At 43.3% G+C, this 23,819-nt stretch overlaps 1 protein-coding gene across 8 annotated transcripts in view; it reads left to right on the top strand.

The window, feature by feature from the left end:
• Window positions 1–23,819, top strand: part of mical2b (microtubule associated monooxygenase, calponin and LIM domain containing 2b) — a 78,207-nt gene that overhangs the window by 38,556 nt on the left and 15,832 nt on the right. For 5 of the 8 annotated variants that reach the window (XM_070550523.1, XM_070550522.1, XM_070550526.1 and 2 more), the window contains exons 8-25: window positions 1,785–2,042; window positions 2,160–2,275; window positions 4,016–4,142; window positions 4,597–4,687; window positions 7,914–8,061; window positions 8,506–8,702; window positions 12,277–12,371; window positions 12,538–12,606; window positions 12,695–12,808; window positions 14,176–14,352; window positions 14,443–14,697; window positions 14,774–14,896; window positions 15,123–15,503; window positions 16,114–16,203; window positions 16,309–16,401; window positions 17,981–18,167; window positions 18,249–18,322; window positions 18,756–18,831. In XM_070550523.1, coding sequence (XP_070406624.1) covers window positions 1,785–2,042; window positions 2,160–2,275; window positions 4,016–4,142; window positions 4,597–4,687; window positions 7,914–8,061; window positions 8,506–8,702; window positions 12,277–12,371; window positions 12,538–12,606; window positions 12,695–12,808; window positions 14,176–14,352; window positions 14,443–14,697; window positions 14,774–14,896; window positions 15,123–15,503; window positions 16,114–16,203; window positions 16,309–16,401; window positions 17,981–18,167; window positions 18,249–18,322; window positions 18,756–18,831 — 2,671 coding nt within the window. Of the gene's footprint in view, window positions 1–1,784; window positions 2,043–2,159; window positions 2,276–4,015; window positions 4,143–4,596; window positions 4,688–7,913; window positions 8,062–8,505; window positions 8,703–12,276; window positions 12,372–12,537; window positions 12,607–12,694; window positions 12,809–14,175; window positions 14,353–14,442; window positions 14,698–14,773; window positions 14,897–15,122; window positions 15,504–16,113; window positions 16,204–16,308; window positions 16,402–17,980; window positions 18,168–18,248; window positions 18,323–18,755; window positions 18,832–20,422; window positions 20,600–23,819 lie in introns of those variants that run through there. The other 3 variants (XM_070550530.1, XM_070550524.1, XM_070550528.1) reach the window with 3 other exon arrangements.

The following is a 23,819-nucleotide window of genomic DNA, read 5'->3' on the forward strand; positions in this document are numbered from 1 at the left end:
TTAGTAATGCTACTTAGTGCATTAAGTATTAATAAGCAAAGGGTCCCTTTATTGATGTTCCCCATGTTGCTACCTGAATGTCTTGAAGGTTAAGACAAAGGGCCAGATGGGGGTGTCTGCTTAGTAATGCATTACATAATATGGTTAAGCAGTTGTTAATACTCTATTAATGCTTAATAATGCATTAAGTAACATTATTAAAGAGACCCTTATTGTTAAGTGTTACCGAAGGAATGCTACCTTGTTCTATACTTGGTACACTCAATCAGTGTGTGGGGCGACGGTGGCACAGGAGTTAAGTGCTCGCCCCGTAATCGGAATGTTGCAGGTTCGATCCCCGCTCAGTCTGTCGCTGTCGTTGTGTCCTTGGGCAAGACACTTGACCCACATTGCCTGCTGGTGGTGGTCGGAGGGACCGGTGGCGCCAGTGCTCGGCAGCCTCGCCTCTGTCAGTGCGCCCCAGGGCAGCTGTGGCTACATTGTAGCTCATCCCCACCAGTGTGTGAATGTGTGTGTGAATGGGTGAATGACTGATTGTGTTGTAAAGCGCCTTGGGCGGTTCCAGGACTCTAGAAGGCGCTATATCAAATACAAGGCATTTACCATTTACAATGTGTACATAAATACATTTATTTAAAAGTTATAAACATAAAAAAATACCTCGATGACTGATAAAATATAGAACAAAAACAAAATAAATGTGTTATAAAACATTAAAAAGTTACAATAAGAAAACAAAGATTAAGTCATAAAAACATAAAACACATAATAAATTAAGTAAAAACTAAACAAATGAAATACAGACGTAAAACACCCAAAATTGCATTCATAAATACAAACTGCTTAAATAGATAAAATAAGAAAATATAGTAATACATAAAAAAATACATTAAAAGTAAATTTATAAAGAAGAAAACATAAACACCCCCACATATCACAATGTACACGGTAAAATGAGATCTCGTTGGAATTCAAGATGTGGGTCCTGCTAGTTTTATTGTAGAACACACACACACACACACACACACACACACACACACACACACACACACACACACACACACACACACACACACACACACAGTCACACACAGGTGTTGACACCCCCGGGCCTCATGTCCCCCAGTGGTCCACGTCTCGTCTTACATTGGGCATTTCTGCTGAGTGATGCCTCTCTGCGTCCGCTGGACCTCAGCCGGCTCATTCAGAGCCAAAGCGTCAGAAACCTCATCGCTCACTCGTTACAGCTCTCCCAGTTTGTTTCGCTATTAAGGTGGTCTCTCACTGAGGCTCACCAGGCTATATTATAAAACACTTATGGCTCAAGTTAAATTTAAACATCTTTATTTAGTTCCAGTTTACAGCAGAAGTCATCTCAGGAGAACGCTTCAAGTCATTTCACGGCTTCATAATAAACGAAAAACGAGAAAGCCCGTTTTTGTTTTTTACTGAGCTGCCTCTGCCGGGCCCTGACAGCATTCACACGGGCGAGGGAGTCTCCAAAATGACTGAAAATGTTTACAAGTGTTGTTAACGTTTGAGCTTAAGGGCCTTGCTCCAAAATTCAAGCTATGCGAGGTCATCTGAGGTGTTGGCGACCTCTGAAACTAACCTGTGACTGATTAGACAAAAAAGAGGCTGACATTTAACGCATGACTGAATGCATCAAAGTTGAACATGAAATGAGGAAGAATTAATAATTACAATAGGAGCATAACTAAAGGGATGATTGTGAGTAACACGAGCTAAAATAGTCAATCGTCTTCAACCCTCCCTTCTTGTAGGACTATATAGAAACCGAACGCCTTCTGTCCGCTGACAATGTCAACCAGGAGGCGCTGCTTTCCTACGCCCGCGAGGCCGCTGACTTTGGCACAAACTACGAGCTGCCATCACTGGACTACGCCATCAACCACTACGGACAGCCAGACGTGGCCATGTTCGACTTCACCTGCATGTACGCCTCGGAGAATGCCGCCTTGATTAGGGAGAAACATGGCCACCAGCTGCTGGTGGCTTTGGTGGGAGACAGTCTTCTGGAGGTATGTTACGTGTGTGTGTGTGTGTGTGTGTGTGTGTGTGTGTGTGTGTGTGCGTGTGGGTCGTCAGGGCCGGCCTTCACCACGTGTTCACTCTGACATCACGCTCTCTGCTTTCAGCCCTTCTGGCCGATGGGAACAGGGTGTGCTCGGGGCTTTCTGGCTGCGTTCGACGCTGCGTGGATGGTGAGGGGCTGGGCACAGGGAAAGAACTCTCTGGAGGTTCTGGCAGAGAGGTGAGTGTGTCCTGCTTCCAGTAACCTGAGAGAAGACGCGCCTCTCCTCAGGCATTCATTACTCTTTCATGTTTCGCTCAAACAAGGCTAAGAGAACGCTCAACAGTAACAGAAATGTTTTCTTGGTGCATTTTTGGGCAAATTTTTTTAAATCTCCAATATTGTGCTACCAATAAAAGACCAATGAGAGAGAAAGAAAGAAAACAATCTTTTATATAGCGCCTCTCAAGATAAAAATGCACGAGGCGCTTCACAAAAACAAAAAAACAAAGTATAAAAAAGTTTTAAAATAATTAGAGATATGTTTAAAATGAGAAAATAATAAAATTGTGATTAAAAATGTAAGGAGAGAGAAAATGAGTAGGAAAGAGGGAAATCGGTGGATTCCGGGAAAGGCGTAAAAGGAGAGGGTGGTGATGAAGGTCACACCAAAGCCTGAACAGCTGCTTTTTAAAGGAGACCACCGAGTCCACTGATCTCCAGCTCGGGGGGAGAGAGTTCCAGAGTCTGGGGGGCCACAGCAGCAGAAGATCTGTCACCTTTCAATCAAACTTTATTTGTATTGCACTTTTCATACAAAAGAAAATGCAGCTCAAAGTACATAACAGATTAAAATGACCCCATACAACCCAAACTCCCATCCCTTCCCCACAAATATAAAAACTGTTGTGACAGTAACACCCCCCCATCCCACAACCCATTTACCAGGCACACTCACTGACAGTCACACACACAAACACACACACACACACACACACACACACACACACACACACACACACACACACACACACACACACACAAAACCTGAAAAACAGCATATAAACACTAGGCTGAGTTAAGATGGCTTAGGTAATGAATGACACGCCATCAGGTGAGCCATCTGCCTCAGCAGTAGTTGATCGACAGCAGCAGCCGAAGCACCAACCCAGGGTGGGAGGGCGGAAACCCCCACCCCCGCATAAGCACACCCTAGGAGTGCCCAGGCCGCCACAGTCGACCACCACCCCCGAGGCAGAGGGCCCCACAGAGGAAACACTGGTACGATTAAAATAAGTAAAATGAAAATAAATATTAAAAATAATAGCTAGTAAAATAACTAATAAAAACTGATTAAAGAGATAGTAAAACACTAGAACATAAATGTCTTTGACCTTTATTGGTCTACATTTTGATCTATACTTTGTATATTTTGTAAAAAGCGATCATTTTAATCGCCTCTGAAACGTATAATCCTTAAAAAACCTCATCCAATCTTCCATCAAACTACCCTCTGACTGTCCCTCGCCCCAGTGTGTGCAAAAATCCCACGTTCTTGGCTTGGAGCTGTTAAACAGGAAGTGAAGCTAGAACTGAACTAGCTACACTAGCTAGCATACTAAGTAGTTACGTTGGTGCGTTACTTTAGGATTTATGGCAGAAGAGGTGCCAACAACAGCTCAGAAAGGTAAGAGAACTTGTGTTTATGGTTGTTGGATCACATCTGTTGTCCGCTATTCTCCTGTATTCTGGAGGCGTGGCTTAGGGGAGGAGCCATAGAAAAGAGGGATGCACCTTTTAAATTGTGTTTTTTTCAAATGTAGCTTGCTTAAACAGCTTTTTTTCACGATCATCCATCCTCCCTTCAGTGCGATGATTTCAGCCACCTGCTGTCATTTCATTCTTTGCATCTATAGTAATCTCTGGATTCTTTTACCACCGAAGCTCCCACGTTTTAACATCTTTTTGTGTTTTTCTCAGAGAGAGTATTTACCGTCTGCTGCCTCAGACCACTCCAGAGAACATCAGTAAAAACTTTGAGCAGTACTCCATCGACCCAGCTACCCGATACCCCAACCTCAACTCCAGCTGTGTGCGTCCTCATCAGGTGAGTCTCGATAAAAGTTATCTGCTCATGATGGTAAAACTGGATTAAAGATCAAATATGTCCTTTTTCATCGACTAGCAAGCGCAGACCTGCTTTGATGACAATCGGCTACTTCCAGATAGCTGTAGCTGTGCAGTAACAACCTTCCAGGATGTATGCGGGCCGGACAAACGTAGGCCATCGCGTACGAGACTTTAATGTCCCTATGGGGAAATTAGTTTTCTCAAAGTCGCTGCTTCACAATAAATCACAAATGAGATGCATTTAAATTTTAAAACGGTTGCTAATATTTATGTAAAGGTTTAAAAAGAAAAGAGGAAATGCGGTTCTGACAGAAGGAGGCCGAATTCTCGTGAAGGGAGAACCAGATTCCAGACCCACCCAGGGTTTGTTCTGTTTTTGTGTTGAAATCCAGCTTTTATCTCTGATTTCCATTTTTTCCTCCTCCCCTCAGGTGCGTCACCTGTTCATTGGCGGCCAGCAGAACTCGGGTCTGGTTGAAAAAGCAGGACCGACACGAAGATCCGTTAACTTGTTTAGAAAAGGTGAATGTTTCCCCCAAACGCCACTCCAGCCATCAAATGACAAGAAAAGCTCTTCCCCTGCAGTAGTTTATGAACGCGTCCAGCGATTATAGAGGCCTTTTTACATATTTGCTTTATTTAACCTTCTTTATGACACATTTCAGCTCCTAACTCAAGTTCCAGTGCTTAAAGCCTAACGCTCCATCCCAAAATGTTCTTTGCTACATTTTCCGGTATGTGCAGCCACATTGTTGGTTCATCCTTTAGGCTTAAGTGCCTTTTTTATCCATGAACGTGTTTCTCTGTAAATGAAATAAAATGCCTTTGTTGCAGGTCACCGTGAATTAGGGTTGTCACGGTAACCGGTGTAGCGGTAAAGCCCGGTAAAAAAGTTGACAATAATAATAACCGTCTTGTTTTTAAAAAACTATATTATCTCGGTGGATTACCGTGGCTGCGGTGTAGGCGCGGTGACCCTTACCAGCCACCGTGTCATCTGCTGAAGTTGCCGGCGGCACATGCGCACTTTGTTGTTTACAACCAAAACTTTCTTGAAGCTAAAGCTGAAATAATGACCAAAGGAGGAGACGGCAGCGCTCAGGACATTTATTATCCCTCAAAGAAAACAAAGTGGGAAGTATGGGCATTTTTTGGATATTTGAAGAATGCCGAGGGACAGTTGATAGAAGACGGCTATCCTGTTTGCAGCACGTGCAGAAAAAGTGTCTGTGAAAGGCAGCAACGCTTCAAATCTCATGACACATCTGCGTGACCGTCACCCACAACTCTACAGTCAACGCAAGGCAAGCTAACGTTAGCGTTTTAGCTAAAATGCGAGATCCGAGGATTTGGGTTGAGGGAGAATGCAACGAGTCGCTATATAAAGCAGCCGCAGCGCCGCTACCTGCATATAAACCGTGTCGCGGACACCGCCATGTTGAAATGACGCTATGCATTACGGGGCTCCCAGGGGCAGATAAGAGCTGGTCTCTCTCCGAGAATAATTATGAATTTAACAATGATTCCTGCCTGATGACATTTTCCCACATCTGCAAAGCTCACTGGAAGGACACAAACCGAGGACGATATTTTCCTGATATAGGGTTTATTACTCAAGTAAGGGTAAAAAAGTATCTGATTAGAAGGCTACTTGAGTACTGAGTATCATCTGGTCTTATATTTTTAAAATGATGACATCAAATAGGAAGTTATGGGCAAATATTGGTATTTTAAAGACTAAAGGGGAAAAATGTAAACAAATAAACAACATAATTACAAAATAACACATTTTAGGCAAAAGTTAGACACAAACTGAGGACCAATATTTTCCTGATATACAGGGTTTATTTAGTTGTCTGAAAATGTAACACGTTTAAAAAAATACCGCGATAATACCGAAAACCGTGGTAATTTTGGTCACAATAACCGTGAGGTTAGATTTTCACACCGTGACGACCCTACCATGAATGCTGACTCATGGTGACCCCGATCAGCTGTTTAAGGAGCCTGGAGGTCCTGCGTTTACTCACTTAGAGCCGAGTTTTAGCTCGTCTGCTTCATTTTTCATCCATAAAAATGTTGATTTAACAGGTTGTTTGTACTTTAAATGATCAGTAAGAGCAACTAGCTTCTCAAACGAAATGGGGATTTGAAATCTGATCATCGTGAGTCACCACTCTGATCCCACAACTCCTCTAAAAAAGGCTTAAACATAATCTCACCTGCAGGCGATAAAAGCGATGATGTCATTGTGAACGTTTCCTCCCAGTCAGGTACGACACTCCTCGTTACAAACAATAAAGCTGGATAAAATAACTCATATGCGATACAGGAAGCCTGGTGTGCACAGAAATCCTAAAACCACACCAACGTCACAAAGGCCTGCTCGGACACGTTTTACCTTCAGGAACAAAGCAGTTAAACACTTCACCATGAGGTTACGTCACGGCTTGAGTTTCATTTGCAAAGAATTCCTGTTAGTTGCTTAGATTTTTTTTTTCAAACTTTTCCCAAAAAGGTTGAATATTTTAAATTATCTGATGGAGAGCCGACACATTATATTGTATAAATTATGTATTAAGTACATTGTGTTTATTATCTCTTTTCTTTACAAATATATGCTGAAAATGGGCTAAGCTGTATTAAAAAGTATGTCGGTCGTAAAAAGTTTTGGCAACACTATAGTTTAGGGAACACAAATTAACCTATTAATTAGCTGCCAATTAATATGCATATTAGTGGACTACTAAGTCTGAACTAGTCATTATTAAGCATTTATTAACTGCTTATTACCAATGCCGTAATTCTAACATTAACAGGCCATAAATGAAGAGTTTTATCATAATAAGCCGTTCATAATTGTTTGTTAACTGAAAGTAAATGTTGTGTTGCTGATTAACACACATACTAATTAGCTCTGACTTTAGAATTGTCACGGTCCGGGGTGAGCTCCCTGCTTCATCTTTCCCTCACTCGTGAACAAGACCCCTCACCTCACCTTCCTCCGCTTATCCGGGGTCCGGGTTGCGGGGGCAGCATCCCAAGTAGGGCCTCCCAGACAATCCTCTCCCCAGCCAAGTCCGCCAGCTCCTGGCCAACCTAGAGATGTATTTCCTCCAGGTAGTCCTGGGTTGACCCGGGGGCCTTCTGCCAGCAGGACGTGCCCAAAACACCTCTCGAGGGAGGCGTCCTGACCAGATGCCCGAACCACCTCAACTGGCTCCTTTCAATGCAGAGGAGCAGCAAACAAGACCCTGAGATATCTAAACTCCTCCACTTGAGGCAGGACCTCGTCCCTGACCTGGAGAAGGCATTCTGCCCTTTTCCGACTCAAGACCATGGTCTTGGATTTAGAGGCGCAGATTCTCTGAACTTTAAATACAATATTATTATTTCTGCTGAATGACAGAGTTCTAATGAACTGATTAATGTTTTTACATTACTGCAGTTTTCCACATTGGTGCATCTTCTTGAGGAGAGGTTCTAGGAGTTTGACCTTCTTGACTTTTTCATTTTCAAGAACATCAAAGTTCACAGCTGCAGTGAATTTTCTCTGTAGGTCAGTTTTAAGAGAACAGCAGAATTTCTGCTCTGCTGCTTTAACTTTGGAAAGTGGAGCAACTTTTTAGACGCTCATGGCTCGAGTCCAAATAACCCGCATGTCACGGTGTCTGCGCTATTTCAGAAACGAACCTTCTGGTATGAAAACGTTCCTTCAAACTCTCCACAGTAACTTCTTCTCTTGCAGAGTCCGAGGTCCGACCCAGCCGCCTGCTGACCTGGTGTCAGAAACAAACTCAGGGGTACCGAGGGGTGGATGTCACTAACCTCACGTCCTCCTGGAGGAGCGGATTGGCCCTGTGTGCTCTCGTCCACCGCCAGAGGCCCGAGCTGATGTGAGAACACATTTAGAAACCCGATGAAGAGGCAGATTTCTTCATATGATCTCGTATCATTCATTAGTTTCTGGAGTGATTTCAAACCTTTCAGCTAAGAGAGAATTTTGCAACACTCCTTCCCCAATATTGTGGTGAGAAATCTCTCCTAATCCTCAGGCTGGACTGCATTCAGAGCCCTGATATTTTCTTTTAGTCGTGCGTTCAGTTTTCCCGTAGAGACGATGCGTTTGTGGGTGTTTTCCTGCTGTTCAAACATTCAAACAGTCAAAATAGATCATGTATTACTGTTTTTTAACAACCTGGATTGTGGATAAAAGGTCTACAGGCACAATCATTTTGGTCATTATTTAACAAGAATTTGATTAAACATATTCAGTCATCACTCATACTCGGCTCCACACGAGACATCAGAACTTTCGTTTGTCTCTTTCAAAATTTCAGTGATTTTGACTCTCTGAACGAGGAGGACGTGGCGAGGAACAACCAGCTGGCTTTCGATGTGGCCGAGCGAGAGTTCGGCATCCAGCCTGTGACGACAGGAAAGGAGATGGCTGCGAGGGCTGAACCGGACAAGCTGCTGATGGTCCTCTACCTCTCCAAGTTCTTCGAGGCCTTCAGGAAGTCATCGCTCAACAACAGTCAGTCTTTACACTCATGCAGATCTGTCCGAAAGACTTGTTTTAAATTCAAAATGGTTCATCATCTTCTGAGGGAACAGTTTTTAAAGTATTAATGGACTTTTAAAGGTGTAGACTGCAAGACAGTTTTTAACGATTATTTCTGATTATAATGGGTCACTCTGAGTTACTCTGAGTTCTCCTGCTTTAGCTTCTGATAGAAAACAGACGGTGAAACTCTAGGATGAGAAAAGCCTGACAGATCTACGTCACACTGTCACTTAACACTCATGGACTCACCCATCCTGACTCATGACGGGGAAGGCTGTTGCTGGTTAAGCGTCCAGGAAACAGCAGAGAACGTCTCAGCTAGTAGAAGCTAACCGTCAGCATTAGCAACTCCACCACACAGCAGAACTCCTCCAGGCTTGTGTTATTTGTGGAGATAAAACATCAACGCTGGAGTCAGTGGTAGAGTCGCATTGCCGTTAGCCAATCAGAGGAGAGATATTCAAATATCAGGAACTAAGGGTCCAAATCATGTTGTCTGAAGCTCCTTTCTCCTCCAGCTGTGTGCTTAAACCGGCGCTTCTTGGCTTTTTTTCCCTCGAGTACGCCTTACAAGGCCTTCATTCCTACTAGAAACCACTGCCAATGTATTGATAATTGAGTTTTCAACACCTTTAAAGCTAAATCTAATCAACCATGCAAGAACTACAAACTGTAGCTTCAAAAATCTGACTCCAGCTCATGAGAAAGGAATCCAGTCACACAGAGCAAACAGAAACGTCTTAAAAATGTTTCAAGTGTGTGTGCGAGTGTGAATGAAGACACTCCAGATGCCAAAGATCAGTGTTTTTATCTTTATCTGGAGCTGAGCGTTACACTACTGTGGTCAGGTTAGCCTGCTATGTGAGCTATGCGTGAGGAACTTCATCCTGTCGCATCACTGGCACTCCTGAGGTCAGACCACCTCCACATGCTGCAGAGCCCACAGTTGCCACGGTAATCCTCGCTCCTGATGGCGATGGAAGACATTCACTGAACTTTAGAACTTTATTCTCAGTTTATTTAAGTTTGGATGAATCTGCTGTTGCCTTGTAGCAAGAAGGTCCTGGGTTCGCTTCCAGCCCCCCCCCCCCCCCCCCCCCCCCCCACCACCACCCCCGACCCTGCGTGGACAAGCATGTTCAGAAGATGGATGGATGAATCTGTTTGGTACCGCTTCAGTGGCCTTAGAGTGATTGTTATGGAAGGGTTAATGAGATGACACTCAGACCCCACCGTCCCGAATATCGCGCTTCAGAATCGGCGGGCTGCTGCTGCTCCCTGCTGTGGAGGGAGTTGTGGAGGAGGGAGCTGACATATTTGAGCTGAAGTCTGCTTCCTGCATGTCTTATGTCAGAGGATTTGTTTGATTTAGTGATGAATCACTCCTGCAGACACTAATGAAAGCTGAGGAGACATTTCAGCTGTTAGATTAAGGTGTTAAAAAGGTGAACGCACAGCGAGGAGTAGGGCTGCACGATATATCGAAAAATTATCGTCATCGGGATAACAGGATGTGCGATAGGCCCATCGCATAGCACGCCAAAAATGGCGATAAATGTTTGATTCAACATTTCCATCCGTGTCATCCATCAACTTTTTGTAAACCAGCTCTGTTTTTTACGCGGAAGTATTATTTGACCAATCAAATGTAGCCCTTCTGAAATGCGGCCAATCAGATGGGTCCGTTCACGTAATACGTAGACCCTTAGGATGGGTGGAACGCAACATCCAAACTGAGTTAGCGTCGCCGTTCCCTTGTTCGTCATGCTGGCTCAGAGCAACAAACGCACTTTGTGCTGAGGTTTCTGGAATCAGCGCTGCTTTCAAACGTGAACGTGAGTCCGCTCGGTGTCGTTAATCATTTTTACCGGGCTGACTCCGACACGTGCTGGTGAACCAACCCACCTTCATGTCGCTAGTGTTAGCCCCAGGCTCCGGTTAGCTTCCAGCTAAAAGGCTACAGCACTCTCCTCCCAGTCCCACCCTGCTAAAGAGGGCCTGGAAAAGTTCCCCCACACCTCAAAGTGATTTTTCATTTATGAGCTTTTATAACCTTGTTAATCAGGATAGTTGATTTGCTGCTGCACATAAACGGTCAGTCAGAAGCTCTGCTAGCCGGTTGTCTTAGTTCAATTTGTTAGCTTATCAGAATCATAGTTGCAGTTTCATCATCTGAGCTGCTTTTTAAGATCTAGGTAAACTTGTTCAATTTGGGGTTAAAAACAAACGTTTTCACATATTTTCCATGTAGTTTTTTGCCAGTTCCTCTTCTGAAAGGTAGACAATTGTTTTTCCCTCAGAAAATCTTAATATTCTCCTAGTTTGGCCCAGCACAGATCACTTCCCAGTTGCAGCAACAGCCTTATATCATAACCACATATGTGGAGAAAATGTTCAGTAGCAATGAGAGAATTTGCTGTTGCGTTTAAGTGATGTTAACTATTATTTAACATTTAAACTTATTTTCAGATTTTTTTATTTATTCAAAAACCCTGGTAAGGGATGTTTTTCTGTATTTGGAGCGTCAGAAAAAGTTTTATGGTGGTGGTGATGTTTTAAAGTCACTGAGAAACTGCATGCATGCAGTTTGTTGTTTTGCTGCTAATACAGTAGCAGGTGCAGCCGCTAATACAGTAGCAGGTGCAGCTGCTAATACAGCAGCAGGTGCAGCCGCTAATACAGTAGCAGGTGCAGCTGCTAATACAGTAGCAGGTGCAGCTGCTAATACAGTAGCAGGTGCAGCTGCTAATACAGTAGCAGGTGCAGCTGCTAATACAGTAGCAGGTGCAGCTGCTAATACAGTAGCAGGTGCAGCTGCTAATACAGTAGCAGGTGCAGCTGCTAATACAGTAGCAGGTGCAGCTGCTAATACAGTAGCAGGTGCAGCTGCTAATACAGTAGCAGGTACAGCTGCTAATACAGCAGCAGGTGCAGCTGCTAATACAGTAGCAGGTGCAGCCGCTAATACAGCAGCAGGTACCGCTGCTAATACAGCAGCGGGTGCGGCTGCTAATACAGCAGCAGGTGCAGCTGCTAATACAGCAGCAGGTGCAGCTGCTAATCCAGTAGCGGGTGCGGCTGCTAATACAGTAGCAGGTGCAGCTGCTAATACAGCAGCAGGTGCAGCTGCTAATACAGTAGCAGGTGCAGCTGCATATTTTTGCTATAAAAATGTTATGTTGTAATGGAATTCATGCATTAGTTTTTGTTTGCTTTGAACCCAGAGCAGATGTCACACGCCAGACGACATTAACACTGCATACTTTATTATTTGTTCATTTATCGTGAATAATATCGATATCGCAATATTAAGCACTGTTATCGAATATCGCAGGTTTTCCTAATATCGTGCAGCCCTAGCGAGGAGGTAGGTTTCGCTTTTGGTTTAACCACAGATAATTAACAACGGTCACTAGGGGGTGCTAAAAGCAAGCAAAACTGCCTAATAACCATTGTTATTTAGGTTCATGAATGATCCAGTCATATGCATTTACTTCTTTTGTAGTTGTTTTAAATCTGTACTTCTATTGTGTTTATCTTCCAGTTTGTAAAGAATCAGATGAAAACGGTGAAGAGAATCCGTCTAAAACCAACCACAGACTTCTGAACCTGCCTCAGCCCAGGAAGAGGACACCCAGGGTAAAATAAATACATGTTTTAAATCTGCATGTGCAAAATTCAGATTTCATCATTTTCAGTTGATTTTATTCTTTTAAGACTTCATTAATTTCCTTAAAGGATGAATAAACTTGACTTTTATCTAAGAGAGGAAGAAGATCTTTGTTTTCTCTCTCCTCCATCACAGGATGAGAAGAAACTAGAAGATGATTTGGTCAACAAGCGGCGACGGAAAGGCAACAATTACCTCTCAGAGGTCGGTTTGTAAACTGAACTAAAATCTGAGTAAAGGAGCTCTTTTTGAAGTTTGAATTAGAGTCCAAATCCCTCCTTCACCTCCTCAGTTGTCCTGCCACAGTGCGCCTCCTGCTGGTGAAGATGGGGAGCTGCGCGAGAACAAGGTCCGCTCCATGACCACGCAGCTTCTGGCCAAATTTGAGAACTCCTCAACAGCAAAGGTGAGAATCTGTTCCTGAAGCCAAAGAGAGGATGCTGCTTAGAAACTTGGTGATACGGACTAAGAATGATTTTTGTTAAAACATTAAACCTTTCTTTATTTCCTGTGTGCTGAGGCGCGTCTATTTTTACGTTTATTTTGTGTGTTTTTTTATTTGCTTTCATTAAAAACTTTTGCTAGTGAGTTGGTTTTAGTGAGTCTGGTGTTTTTTTTAATGATTTAGATAAACTAAGATTTTAGCCTCAGAAATAATACAGGAATGACATCATCATTATTATTTTATATAATTTTGTTTTAATTAATCATGACATTTTTCTTTTACAGCTGCATCAAAATAATTTCTGCTGAATTAATTATTTTACTTTCAACACCTTCTCCTCTCCCCTCATCTCCTCTCCTCTCCCCTCATCTCCTCTCCCCTCATCCCCTCTCCTCTCATCTCCTGTCTTCTCCTCTATGCTCTCCTATTTTCTCCTCTTCTCTTTCTCCTCTCCCCTCGTCTCCTCTCCTCTCCTCTCCTCCTCTCCTCTCCTCTCCTCTCCTCCTCTCCTCTCCTCTCCTCTCCTCTCCTCTCCTCTCCCCTCATCCCCTCTCCTCTCATCTCCTGTCTTCTCCTCTATGCTCTCCTATTTTCTCCTCTTCTCTTTCTCCTCTCCCCTCGTCTCCTCTCCTCCTCTCCTGTCCTCTCCCCTTGTCTCTTCTCCTGTCTTTTCCCTCTATGCTCTCCTGTTTTCTCCTCGTCTCCTCTCCTCTCCCCTCATCCCCTCTCCTCTCCTCTCCTCTCCTCTCCCCTTGTCTTCTCTCCTCTCCTCCTCTCCTCTCCTCTCCTCTCCTCTCCTCTCCTCTCCTCTCCTCTCCCCTCATCCCCTCTCCTCTCATCTCCTGTCTTCTCCTCTATGCTCTCCTATTTTCTCCTCTTCTCTTTCTCCTCTCCCCTCGTCTCCTCTCCTCCTCTCCTGTCCTCTCCCCTTGTCTCCTCTCCTGTCTTTTCCTCTATGCTCTCCTGTTTTCTCCTCGTCTCCTCTCCTCTCCCCTCATCCCCTCTCCTCTCCTCTCCTCTCCTCTCCTCTCCTCTCGTCTTCTCTCCTCTCCTCCTCTCCTCTCCTCTCCTCTCCTCCTCTCCTCTCCCCTCATCCCCTCTCCTCTCATCTCCTGTCTTCTCCTCTATGCTCTCCTATTTTCTCCTCTTCTCTTTCTCCTCTCCCCTCGTCTCCTCTCCTCCTCTCCTGTCCTCTCCCCTTGTCTCCTCTCCTGTCTTTTCCTCTATGCTCTCCTGTTTTCTCCTCGTCTCCTCTCCTCTCCCCTCATCCCCTCTCCTCTCCTCTCCTCTCCTCTCCCCTTGTCTTCTCTCCTCTCCCATTCTCGTAGCAGTCTGAAGACCCACTCAGTTCATCTTCTTCTCCTCTGTCTCCTTCCACCCCCTCGTCATCCTCAGAGGAGGATGATGAGGAAAAGGAGGAGGAAGAATTAAACCCCCGTTTTGCCAAACCCAAAGACCTTCCTCCTCCTCCTCCTCCTCTTCCTCTCCCTCGCCCTAAGTGGCAGGTATGAACCAAACTCTTCTGTCTTCTCTTTAACCACTTAACTTGTATTCATCTCATCCTTCTTCTGCTCTCTTCCTTTACTGGTTTCCAGCCTTCTGTTTACCTTCGTTTGCTGGAGAATCCCAATTCTGTGGTCCAACAGGCCAGTTTCCTTTCCTCTCCTGAACTTTCTCACCACTGGAGCAGCCACAGTCGATCGCCATCACCTTCTAAAAGTCCTTTAGGTGCTTCTCGCTCTCCGAGCCCTCTTGCCCCTGAGCTTCATCTCCCAGAATGCACCTCTCCCCATTCCCATAATGTTTCTGCTCTTTGTCCTCCGGATGCTGATCCGGCCCCTGAGCAGCAGGTGAACTTCCTCCCACGTCTGAAACCTTTTATCCGTGTTTAGTCCTCTCTTTAACCACCTCCCGTTTTCTCTTCAGAGGAAAAACCGGAAGTTTTCCACTAGAGAATTCTCAGGAAAGAGTATAAAAGAGAGAGCTGTCCTCCTCTCCTCCATGTTTCATGGGTCCAATAAGCCATCTGCTGCTGGTTCTGGTTCACAGGTTCTGTATCAGAGAATGGTCAAAATAACGGCTTCAGCTCTAAATGTGGCGTTAAAATCTGCTGCTGGCCTCTCATTTATTTGAGGATTAGATTTACTCCTAATTTTTTGAGGATTTTGCTAAAAAAATTTGTTTCTTTATTTTGTGCGTGTTAAAAAAAACCTTTGTTTCCTTTTTTGGTTTATTCCCTTTGCTCTCCAACGTCTGTCTGACTCTACTTCTGTAGGTGGAACTCTCTGCTCCTCCTTCTCCATCACCTCCTCCCTCTTTCCCCCCTCCTGCTCCCCTGTCGGAGAGTAAGCAGTCCAGCTCGTACCCGGTGGTCCACCCCGTCCCCGATCCCTCTGCTCATGCCAGTTTCTCCTCTGTCCCGTCCATCTCCCAACATAAAGAACAGACTCTCATTCACTCGGCTTTACCTCCATCAGCTCCCCATCACTCAGATTCCCTCACCTCCAGCGAGGAAACGCCTCCTCCCACTCCATCGGTTTGCTTTGATTGTTGTGATGCTGAGCTGAGAAACGAGAGAATAAAGAATAGAGCGGAAAACCAGGAAAAGCGCACGAGCGGGGCAGAAATAGAACGATCTGAAAAGGATCATGTGAAGGTAAAATGTGCATGACCCTAACCGAACTCAATAGATATTAATGAATGATATTCTAGTGTTGCATTGTTTTACAAACCGAGTATTCAAAGCAACAGTCATCACACAAGCTCTGCAGTGAAATAAACAAACCAACCAATCAGAGACTTCCACATCAATAAATCAATAGTGTCAAGTTTACCACGCTCATATAGACAACAACTAGTTAAGTATAACTAGTTACAGCAACTAGAGCATCTTTTTCTCTCAGGCTTGGCTTTCTAATCTGTAACTAACTACCTGGACGTAAACTACTTTAAACCAGATCTGGGTGTAACATTTATTTTGGTCACACTGAATAAAAATCCCCTAAAAGTCTTTTTTTTTTTTTTTACACATTTCCTAAAGTTACTGAACGTTTTTTTGTTCTATATTTTGATTTTTCCAATTAAAATCAAAATGAACGAGTTAAAGCTTCTAAAGCTTCGTTTATGTGACCTAAATCACCCACAAATCCCCAGCTGCGACAAAAAGAGCAATATTTATATTTGGTGATGCAATAAGATTTGGGGTTTTGAGTCTAAATCTTCTGGCTTGAATCATCTTAGTGATGCTCATTCTGGTGTTCGTTTAGCGTACTGTGTGCTGCGACGACGAAGGCGCCAGAAAAGCCGTAGTTCGCTCTGAGAGCTGTCCCTCTGCAGCGCCTAGTTACAGTAAAGAGGTACAAACAATCCATCGCTCCACATACACTCTAGTGACTAAAAGCTGAGTCATAATTCACGCTTTTTCTGTGATTTCCTTCCTTCCTTCCCGGCTGTAACATTAGCGCACCGTTGGAAAGGTATCTTCAGCTATAGATGCTAAAGCTCAGATGCTGGCCATCCTTTATGAGACAGACCACAGGCCCGGTGCCATGCCGGTAAGCTGATCGCGGGCGCTGACAGATCTAACCCCGGCCGCCCCGGCTTTCATAATAAACTACTAATGTTGTGGTTTTGAGGCATGCAAGGACATGGTGAGAGCTTGAGGTGATTCAACATCCAGCTTCTACTTTGATCGTGTTCACGATAGGGCTGAACGATTTTGGGAAATAATCTAATTGCGATTTTTTTCTTCAATCTTGCAATTGCGATTTAGTTCACGATTATTTTCTCAAGGGGCTTTTCTCATTTTTCAACTAACGGAAGCAAAAAATATATAAAATCTATGTAACTTGTACTGAATATAAACAAGGTTATGTATCTACATATTTATCTACATATATATCAACTTGTTTATTTGTCTACATAAACACAAGTAAAAACAAAATTTTGTATTTTAAGGTGCAATGCTTTGCAGCCAGGAGCACATCCATTGAAGGACCATAGGTATTGGCATCAACTGTGAAAATTGATTTGCAGGAAGTGTGTCCCATTTATTGAAGTATTTTGATTTTAGAGTTTTTGACGTTTTGTCCATGCAGAGCTTCCGTAGTTCAATTTCGTTCATAGCTGCTAGCCAGTGGATTCAAAATCTCTTACAATTTTCTAGCTTTACTAAAATATCTGTCTGTACTTATTTGACTAATAACAGTTTTTATTTTTTATTAGACTCCAAATGTAATAATTTGGCAAGTTCCTAATTCGTAATTTGTACGAATGTAATCGGCGATATTAGCATTAGCATCTCTATGGGTTTTTCAATGTATATTAGCATTGTGCTAACCACTCACTGCCAGTCAAATCGCAGCCTTTGCGATTAGAAAATCTCCTTTTGTCACATCGCAATTTAATTCCATATGCAATTAATCGTTCAGCCCTAGTTCAGGAAGTTTTATCAGTCTGTGCATATGATTATAACTCATAACCCAGCTAGCAGAGGTTTCAACGTCTATATATATGTATGGAAATCTATCCAATCAGAATTCCTCCATTAGTTTTTTTCACATTTCTGCAAGCAAATCTCACGAATTAGCCTACATCCCCCCTAGTGGCTGGCTGCAGAATTTATGTTTTAGCCCCACCCCTTTCTTGTAAAGAATATCCGTGTGTGTATTTTTCTAATAATTGTAGCTGTAATTATTGATTTTCCTATATAAGTAAATAAATACATCCCATGGATTTTGTATACAGGACATTTAGGCTTAACTTTGCAGCAGCAGGAGGGCGAGAGGACGAGTCCCCGTTTGAAAAAAGTTTGATCATCTTTAAACTGGAAGTTGCACAGGGCAGCAAACTTGTCGTTGCACTTAATAACAAAACTAAAACAGATTTAGTCCTCCGTTTTAGGGAGGTGTGTGTGATCTCTACTAGCCCGGGCGATTATTGTTCTCACCAGTGTTCAGTTTTTCTAATGGAGATGCTTGCTGGTCTACAGGATTTGGTCTGCTGGTTTTCTCATTTTGTTTTCTTTAAGCTTCTGCAGGAGTAAAAAGACCCTTAAACTGACCACGAAGCAGGAATATCCTCATCCTCATCTAGGTCGTGATTCAGCCTCTCCCACTGTTTTGTTTCCGTCAGTGTGTGGGGCGTAGAGATGTTGCTGCTGGGCTCGGCGGCAGCGACGTCTGCCACTTCTGCACCAAACGGGTCTACGTGATGGAGAGACTCAGCGCTGAGGGTTTCTTCTTCCATCGCGAGTGTTTCCGCTGTGACGTCTGTAACTGCACGCTCCGACTGGGAGGACACAGCTTCGACTCTCGGGAGGGTGCGTCCTAGTTAGTGCCCTCACCTAAATTCTGCAAACAGTCTGGTAACAGTTGTTTACTGTGATTTCTTTGTTTTGCAGTTAAATTCTACTGTAAGATGCATTACGCCCAGCGCCGGTCCAGCTGTCATCTGGGCCGGTTCAGAAGGAGAACGGTGAGAGACAACAGAGATTATATGTTTGTTTGTTTTTAAAGGGGACAAAGTATCCAACCGCCATGTGGGTTTCTACTCCAGACATGAATAAACTGCCAATCCGTTTTATGTCAGTGTTTAGTTTTAGAAATGATTTGTCCCTTTTTGTGACATCACAACCAGGGAAAGTCGTATAGAACCACCTCCCAGCTGCTGCTGGAGGAGCGTAGAAAAGAACAAAAATGTATTCATTAAAACAAATAAAGGTTTAAAAAAATCCAGATATGGATGAAAAACTAGCAAAAATGTTGATTTTAATTTACTTTCCTCTAATAAATCCTAGTTTTGTGAGAATATTTATATGTGTAACATCATTACAGATTCTTTTAGTCCAGGATCCGTTTAATTTGATTGATTTTGTAAATAATGACATTTTGCCCTCTGACATTTCCAGGAAGACCAAAGCAGCATCAAACCCTCGTCTCTGGACGGCGGGATCTACCCCTCCACAGGCGGCGCCCAACCTACAGGTACCCTGGTTTCCTTGCTTAGGCGAGGTTTGAGCTGGCCGAGGCGCGCTAGTCGGGCTGTGTGTGCGTTGCCCCGACGGCTGTTGGGAAGTGTGTGTGAGTCTTTCACAGCCGCGGGGTCCCACGTCAGGAGCTGCTCACACGACTACCTGTTCCTATTTGAGCTGCTGAGCCTGGGCTGTCCTCTGCTCTGCATGATGCATGAGATGTTGGGACAGATCTACCAGGAGCCCCAGCTGGTCCAGCAGCAGCAGCAGCTCCTCGGTCTCCAGCGGGTGTAGGGGGGTGCTGTCAGGTTTACCTACATGTGGGTGGCTTCTCTTGTAAAGCCCGTTAAGAATCAATTTAACACCAAATAATTACAGAAGTTCTTCCATTTTAGTGTCTACAGTCACCATCGGTATTTTAAATCGATGCTATTCTTGATTAGGTTCTTACTGAACAGATAAAAAGGTAAAGGGTTAGTTTAGTTTAGTGAGTGTCTCACCTGCAGTAGCTGGAAGTCAGGACCTATTCAGGAGGATCCAGAGCACCATGTTCAGTCATCGACTCAGAGAGGCAACACCATCAGAAATATTGTCGGTATTTATTATCACAATTAAACACAATTAGCATGTTAGGCTAAACTCAGTGCTGTAATTCTGGTCCAAAAGCTGTGAGATTTGCCTTTTACTTCCTGATTCTCCAAACGGAGATCATCTGAATGCTGCCTCCTGCAGGTAAGACACTTACTCATATGGGTGCAACCAAACTTAAAGACAGCAGAACGTTCCTTTAAAACACACCGTCTCAAATGTGATATGTATAATTTGGTGGCTATAGCAACCCTCTGGGCACTTTTCTGACTCATGTGGGCTCGTTCCCGGCGGCTGTGCAGAAAACCACGCCGGTTTGGTTTAGCACATCGACCTGGGACTTGTCCCGACTTTAACCCTGAAGCTAAACTTACGACAAGAGTGTTGAAATATGAATATCACACTCATGTTACCTTCTTACCTCTGCATAACAGACACGTGCAAAGGAAATGCCGCGACAGTATTTTTAATTTAGTATTGTTGGTCAAATAAAGTTTGTGTATTTTAGTAATGTCACTTTTTATATTCTAGATATTCATGTCTTTTTAATTTAAATGTGAGTAAATAATACCGTCAAGTATTAATTTAAGCATATTTACTTTACAACTTATCCTGCTGCACATTTTTATTTTTATTTATTTACCTCTCATCTTATCTCAAATTCTTCAATTTTTGATTAAACTCAGTTCTTTACCTCTTTTGAAATAATTTGGAGCTTTTGAAAACAACATTTGACCTTCCAGCTTTTTGAAAAGTGCAGTAAATCAGAAAAACAAGCCAGATTAAAAAATGACTTTTTGTAATTTTATTTTATGAACTGTTTTTGTATGACATCATGTAAATGGTAATTAATGTGATCATTTAAATTTTTGAATTATGATTGAAGTGGTGTCTTATATTATTAATAATAATAATAATCATATTTATGTAATTATGAACACACCTTTTCTTCTTTCATCGCCTCTTTTCTCCGCCAAATCCATTTTCCTCCGTCTCATTCACTTCATTTTGTTCAGCCTGTTTCAAGTTTCCATTGCTGCACGCTCTGATTGGCTGATTCCTGCCAGCGCAGAAGGTGACGATTGGCTAGTTTTGGTCGTGACGAGCTGCTGTGTCACTTTGTGCATTGGCTGCTTTTGTAGCTCCGTCCCCTTTTCCACCTAACCCAAAATGACCATTAAATGCAGCTGGAGAACCACGGCTGGCATGATTTAGATGTTAGGAGTGTGGTGTGAAGCTTTATTATTAACCTCGTGCTAATGCAGATTCAGTCGTGTTGCTGCTGTTTGGGAGTCATCGGCTCTCGATAACGTAACCGCGTGATCTTAAAACTGTTTATTATATAGAAACTTATCTGATTATTCGCCACCTTTTCTTACTGTTTTCAGACATTTTTACCCTCCTAAGACCCTGTATCCACACACGTGGTCAATGTCTTCTTGCACTATACACTATCGATGTCTTCTTGCACTATACACTATCGATGTCTTCTTGCACTATGCACTATCAATGTCTTGCACTATACACTATCAATGTCTTCTTGCACTATACACTATCAATGTCTTCTTGCACTATACACTATCAATGTCTTCTTGCACTATACACTATCAATGTCTTCTTGCACTATACACTATAAATGTCTTCTTGCACTATACACTATCAATGTCTTCTTGCACTATACACTATCAATGTCTTCTTGCACTATGCACTATCAATGTCTTCTTGCACTATACACTATCAATGTCTTCTTGCACTATACACTATCAATGTCTTCTTGCACTATACACTATCAATGTCTTCTTGCACTATACACTATCAATGTCTTCTTGCACTATGCACTATCAATGTCTTCTTGCACTATACACTATCAATGTCTTCTTGCACTATACACTATCAATGTCTTCTTGCACTATACACTATCAATGTCTTCTTGCACTATACACTATCAATGTCTTCTTGCACTATACACTATCAATGTCTTCTTGCACTATACACTATCAGTGTCTTCTTGCACTATGCACTATCAATGTCTTCTTGCACTATGCACTATCAATGTCTTCTTGCACTATACACTATCAATGTCTTCTTGCACTATGCACTATCAATGTCTTCTTGCACTATACACTATCAATGTCTTCTTGCACTATGCACTATCAATGTCTTCTTGCACTATGCACTATCAATGTCTTCTTGCACTATGCACTATCAATGTCTTCTTGCACTATACACTATCAATGTCTTCTTGCACTATACACTATAAATGTCTTCTTGCACTATACACTATCAATGTCTTCTTGCACTATACACTATCAATGTCTTCTTGCACTATACACTATCAATGTCTTCTTGCACTATACACTATCAATGTCTTCTTGCACTATACACTATCAATGTCTTCTTGCACTATGCACTATCAATGTCTTCTTGCACTATACACTATCAATGTCTTCTTGAAGCGCCTCGTGATTTTTAACTTGAGAGGCGCTACAGAAATGATATTTTCTTCTTCTTCCTCACTATAATATTTAATTCTCTTCAACTTAAACATTTTTTATGTTATTTTACGACTCTTGATATTGACTCTAAGCTTAGATTTTTTATTTTTCTTTTTTTTTTTTTTGGGAAGTTTGTCAGCATTTTAATTTATTTACTTTTTTGTTCACGTTTGTGAGTTAACTCATCTGTAATGGCCTGAAGTGTTTTTTCTTTTTAATCACACCAAATACAAATTCAGGTCTCAGGAGGTTAAATATTAATTTTGAAGCATTTTGATGTAAAATTAAATTCTTCAGTGGTTTATTTGCTGTCTTCAACACTTCCCAGCCTGTTTTTGACCTGATAATTAAAATTAGGTGAAAATGATCTAAAACATTCAGGAGTGTGTCCCTCAAGGACCATGGTTAGGGACCCATCAGGGGCTCTGTAGACTGTTAATGGTAACAGAGCTGTGCAAGAGCACCTAGCTGCAGACCTCCACTGTCAGGCTGTTTCCGGTGGAGGCTCCACTGTCAGGACGGGAAATGCACGGGCTACATTACAAAATAAAACGGCAAACACACTTACGCTTGCAATTGATAGGTTTCAATATAAAATATTACGTAAAATCTATCAATTATTTCTCTATAGCTCATATGTAGTTGTCATTTAAAATACTTACGGTTGTAATTTTTCTAAATGAATTAACGAATGGCCGGGATAGGTTTCAACGTAAAACGCAAACATACGCTAACATACTTCCGGTGGTCATGTTTCTAAATAAAATCCCGAATGCTGTTTCGGTTGAATCGCTCTCCTCACAAACACATTCATTTTTTAACCCTTTGATGCATAATGGTCACTACAGTGGACAGGTACTCAAAATTGTTATTTATTTGTTTTTGCTATTAAGCACAACTGTTGAAGACTTTATTGCATTTGAGTCCCTCCATTTGTACCTCAGTAAGCCAAGCCAACATATTTCATGTTCAGAATGCATGTTATCCACCAAGGTGGATATGTAATAAATTATTTGTCTTCGTCTTCATCTTCCTCCGCTTATCTGGGTCCGGGTCGCGGGGGCAGCATCCCAATTAGGGAGCTCCAGGCCGTCCTCTCCCCGGCCTTGTCCACCAGCTCCTCCGGCAGGACCCCAAGGCGTTCCCGGACCAGATTGGAGATGTAACCTCTCCAACGTGTCCTGTGTCGACCCGGGGGCCTTCTGCCGGCAGGACATGCCCGAAACACCTCCCCGGGGAGGCGTCCAGGAGGCATCCTGACCAGATGCCCAAACCACCTCAACTGGCTCCTTTCGATCCGGAGGAGCAGCGGTTCTACTCCGAGTCCCTCCCGAATGTCCGAGCTCCTCACCCTATCTCTAAGGCTGAGCCCGGCCACCCTACGGAGGAAACTCATTTCGGCCGCTTGTATCCGCGATCTCGTTCTTTCGGTCATTACCCAAAGCTCATGACCATAGGTGAGGATTGGGACGTAGATCGACCGGTAAATCGAGAGCCTGGCTTTCTGGCTCAGCTCCCTCTTCCCCACGACAGATCGGCTCAGCGTCCGCATCACTGCAGACGCCGAACCAATCCGCCTGTCGATCTCCCGATCCCTCCTACCCTCACTCGTGAACAAGACCCCGAGATACTTAAACTCCTCCACTTGAGGTAGGACCTCTCCCCCGACCCGGAGGTGGCAAGCCACCCTTTTCCGGTCGAGAACCATGGTCTCAGATTTGGAGGTGCTGATCCTCATCCCAGCCGCTTCACATTCGGCCGCGAACCTACCCAGCAAGAGCTGAAGGTCAGAGCTGGATGAAGCTAGGAGGACCACATCATCCGCAAAAAGCAGAGACGAGATTCTCCTGCCACCAAACTCGACACACTCCACACCACGGCTGCGTATAGAAATTCTGTCCATAAAAGTGATGAACAG

The sequence above is a fragment of the Nothobranchius furzeri genome, chromosome 4 (genome assembly GCF_043380555.1).
Source record: "Nothobranchius furzeri strain GRZ-AD chromosome 4, NfurGRZ-RIMD1, whole genome shotgun sequence".
NCBI classification, from domain to species: Eukaryota; Metazoa; Chordata; class Actinopteri; order Cyprinodontiformes; family Nothobranchiidae; genus Nothobranchius; species Nothobranchius furzeri.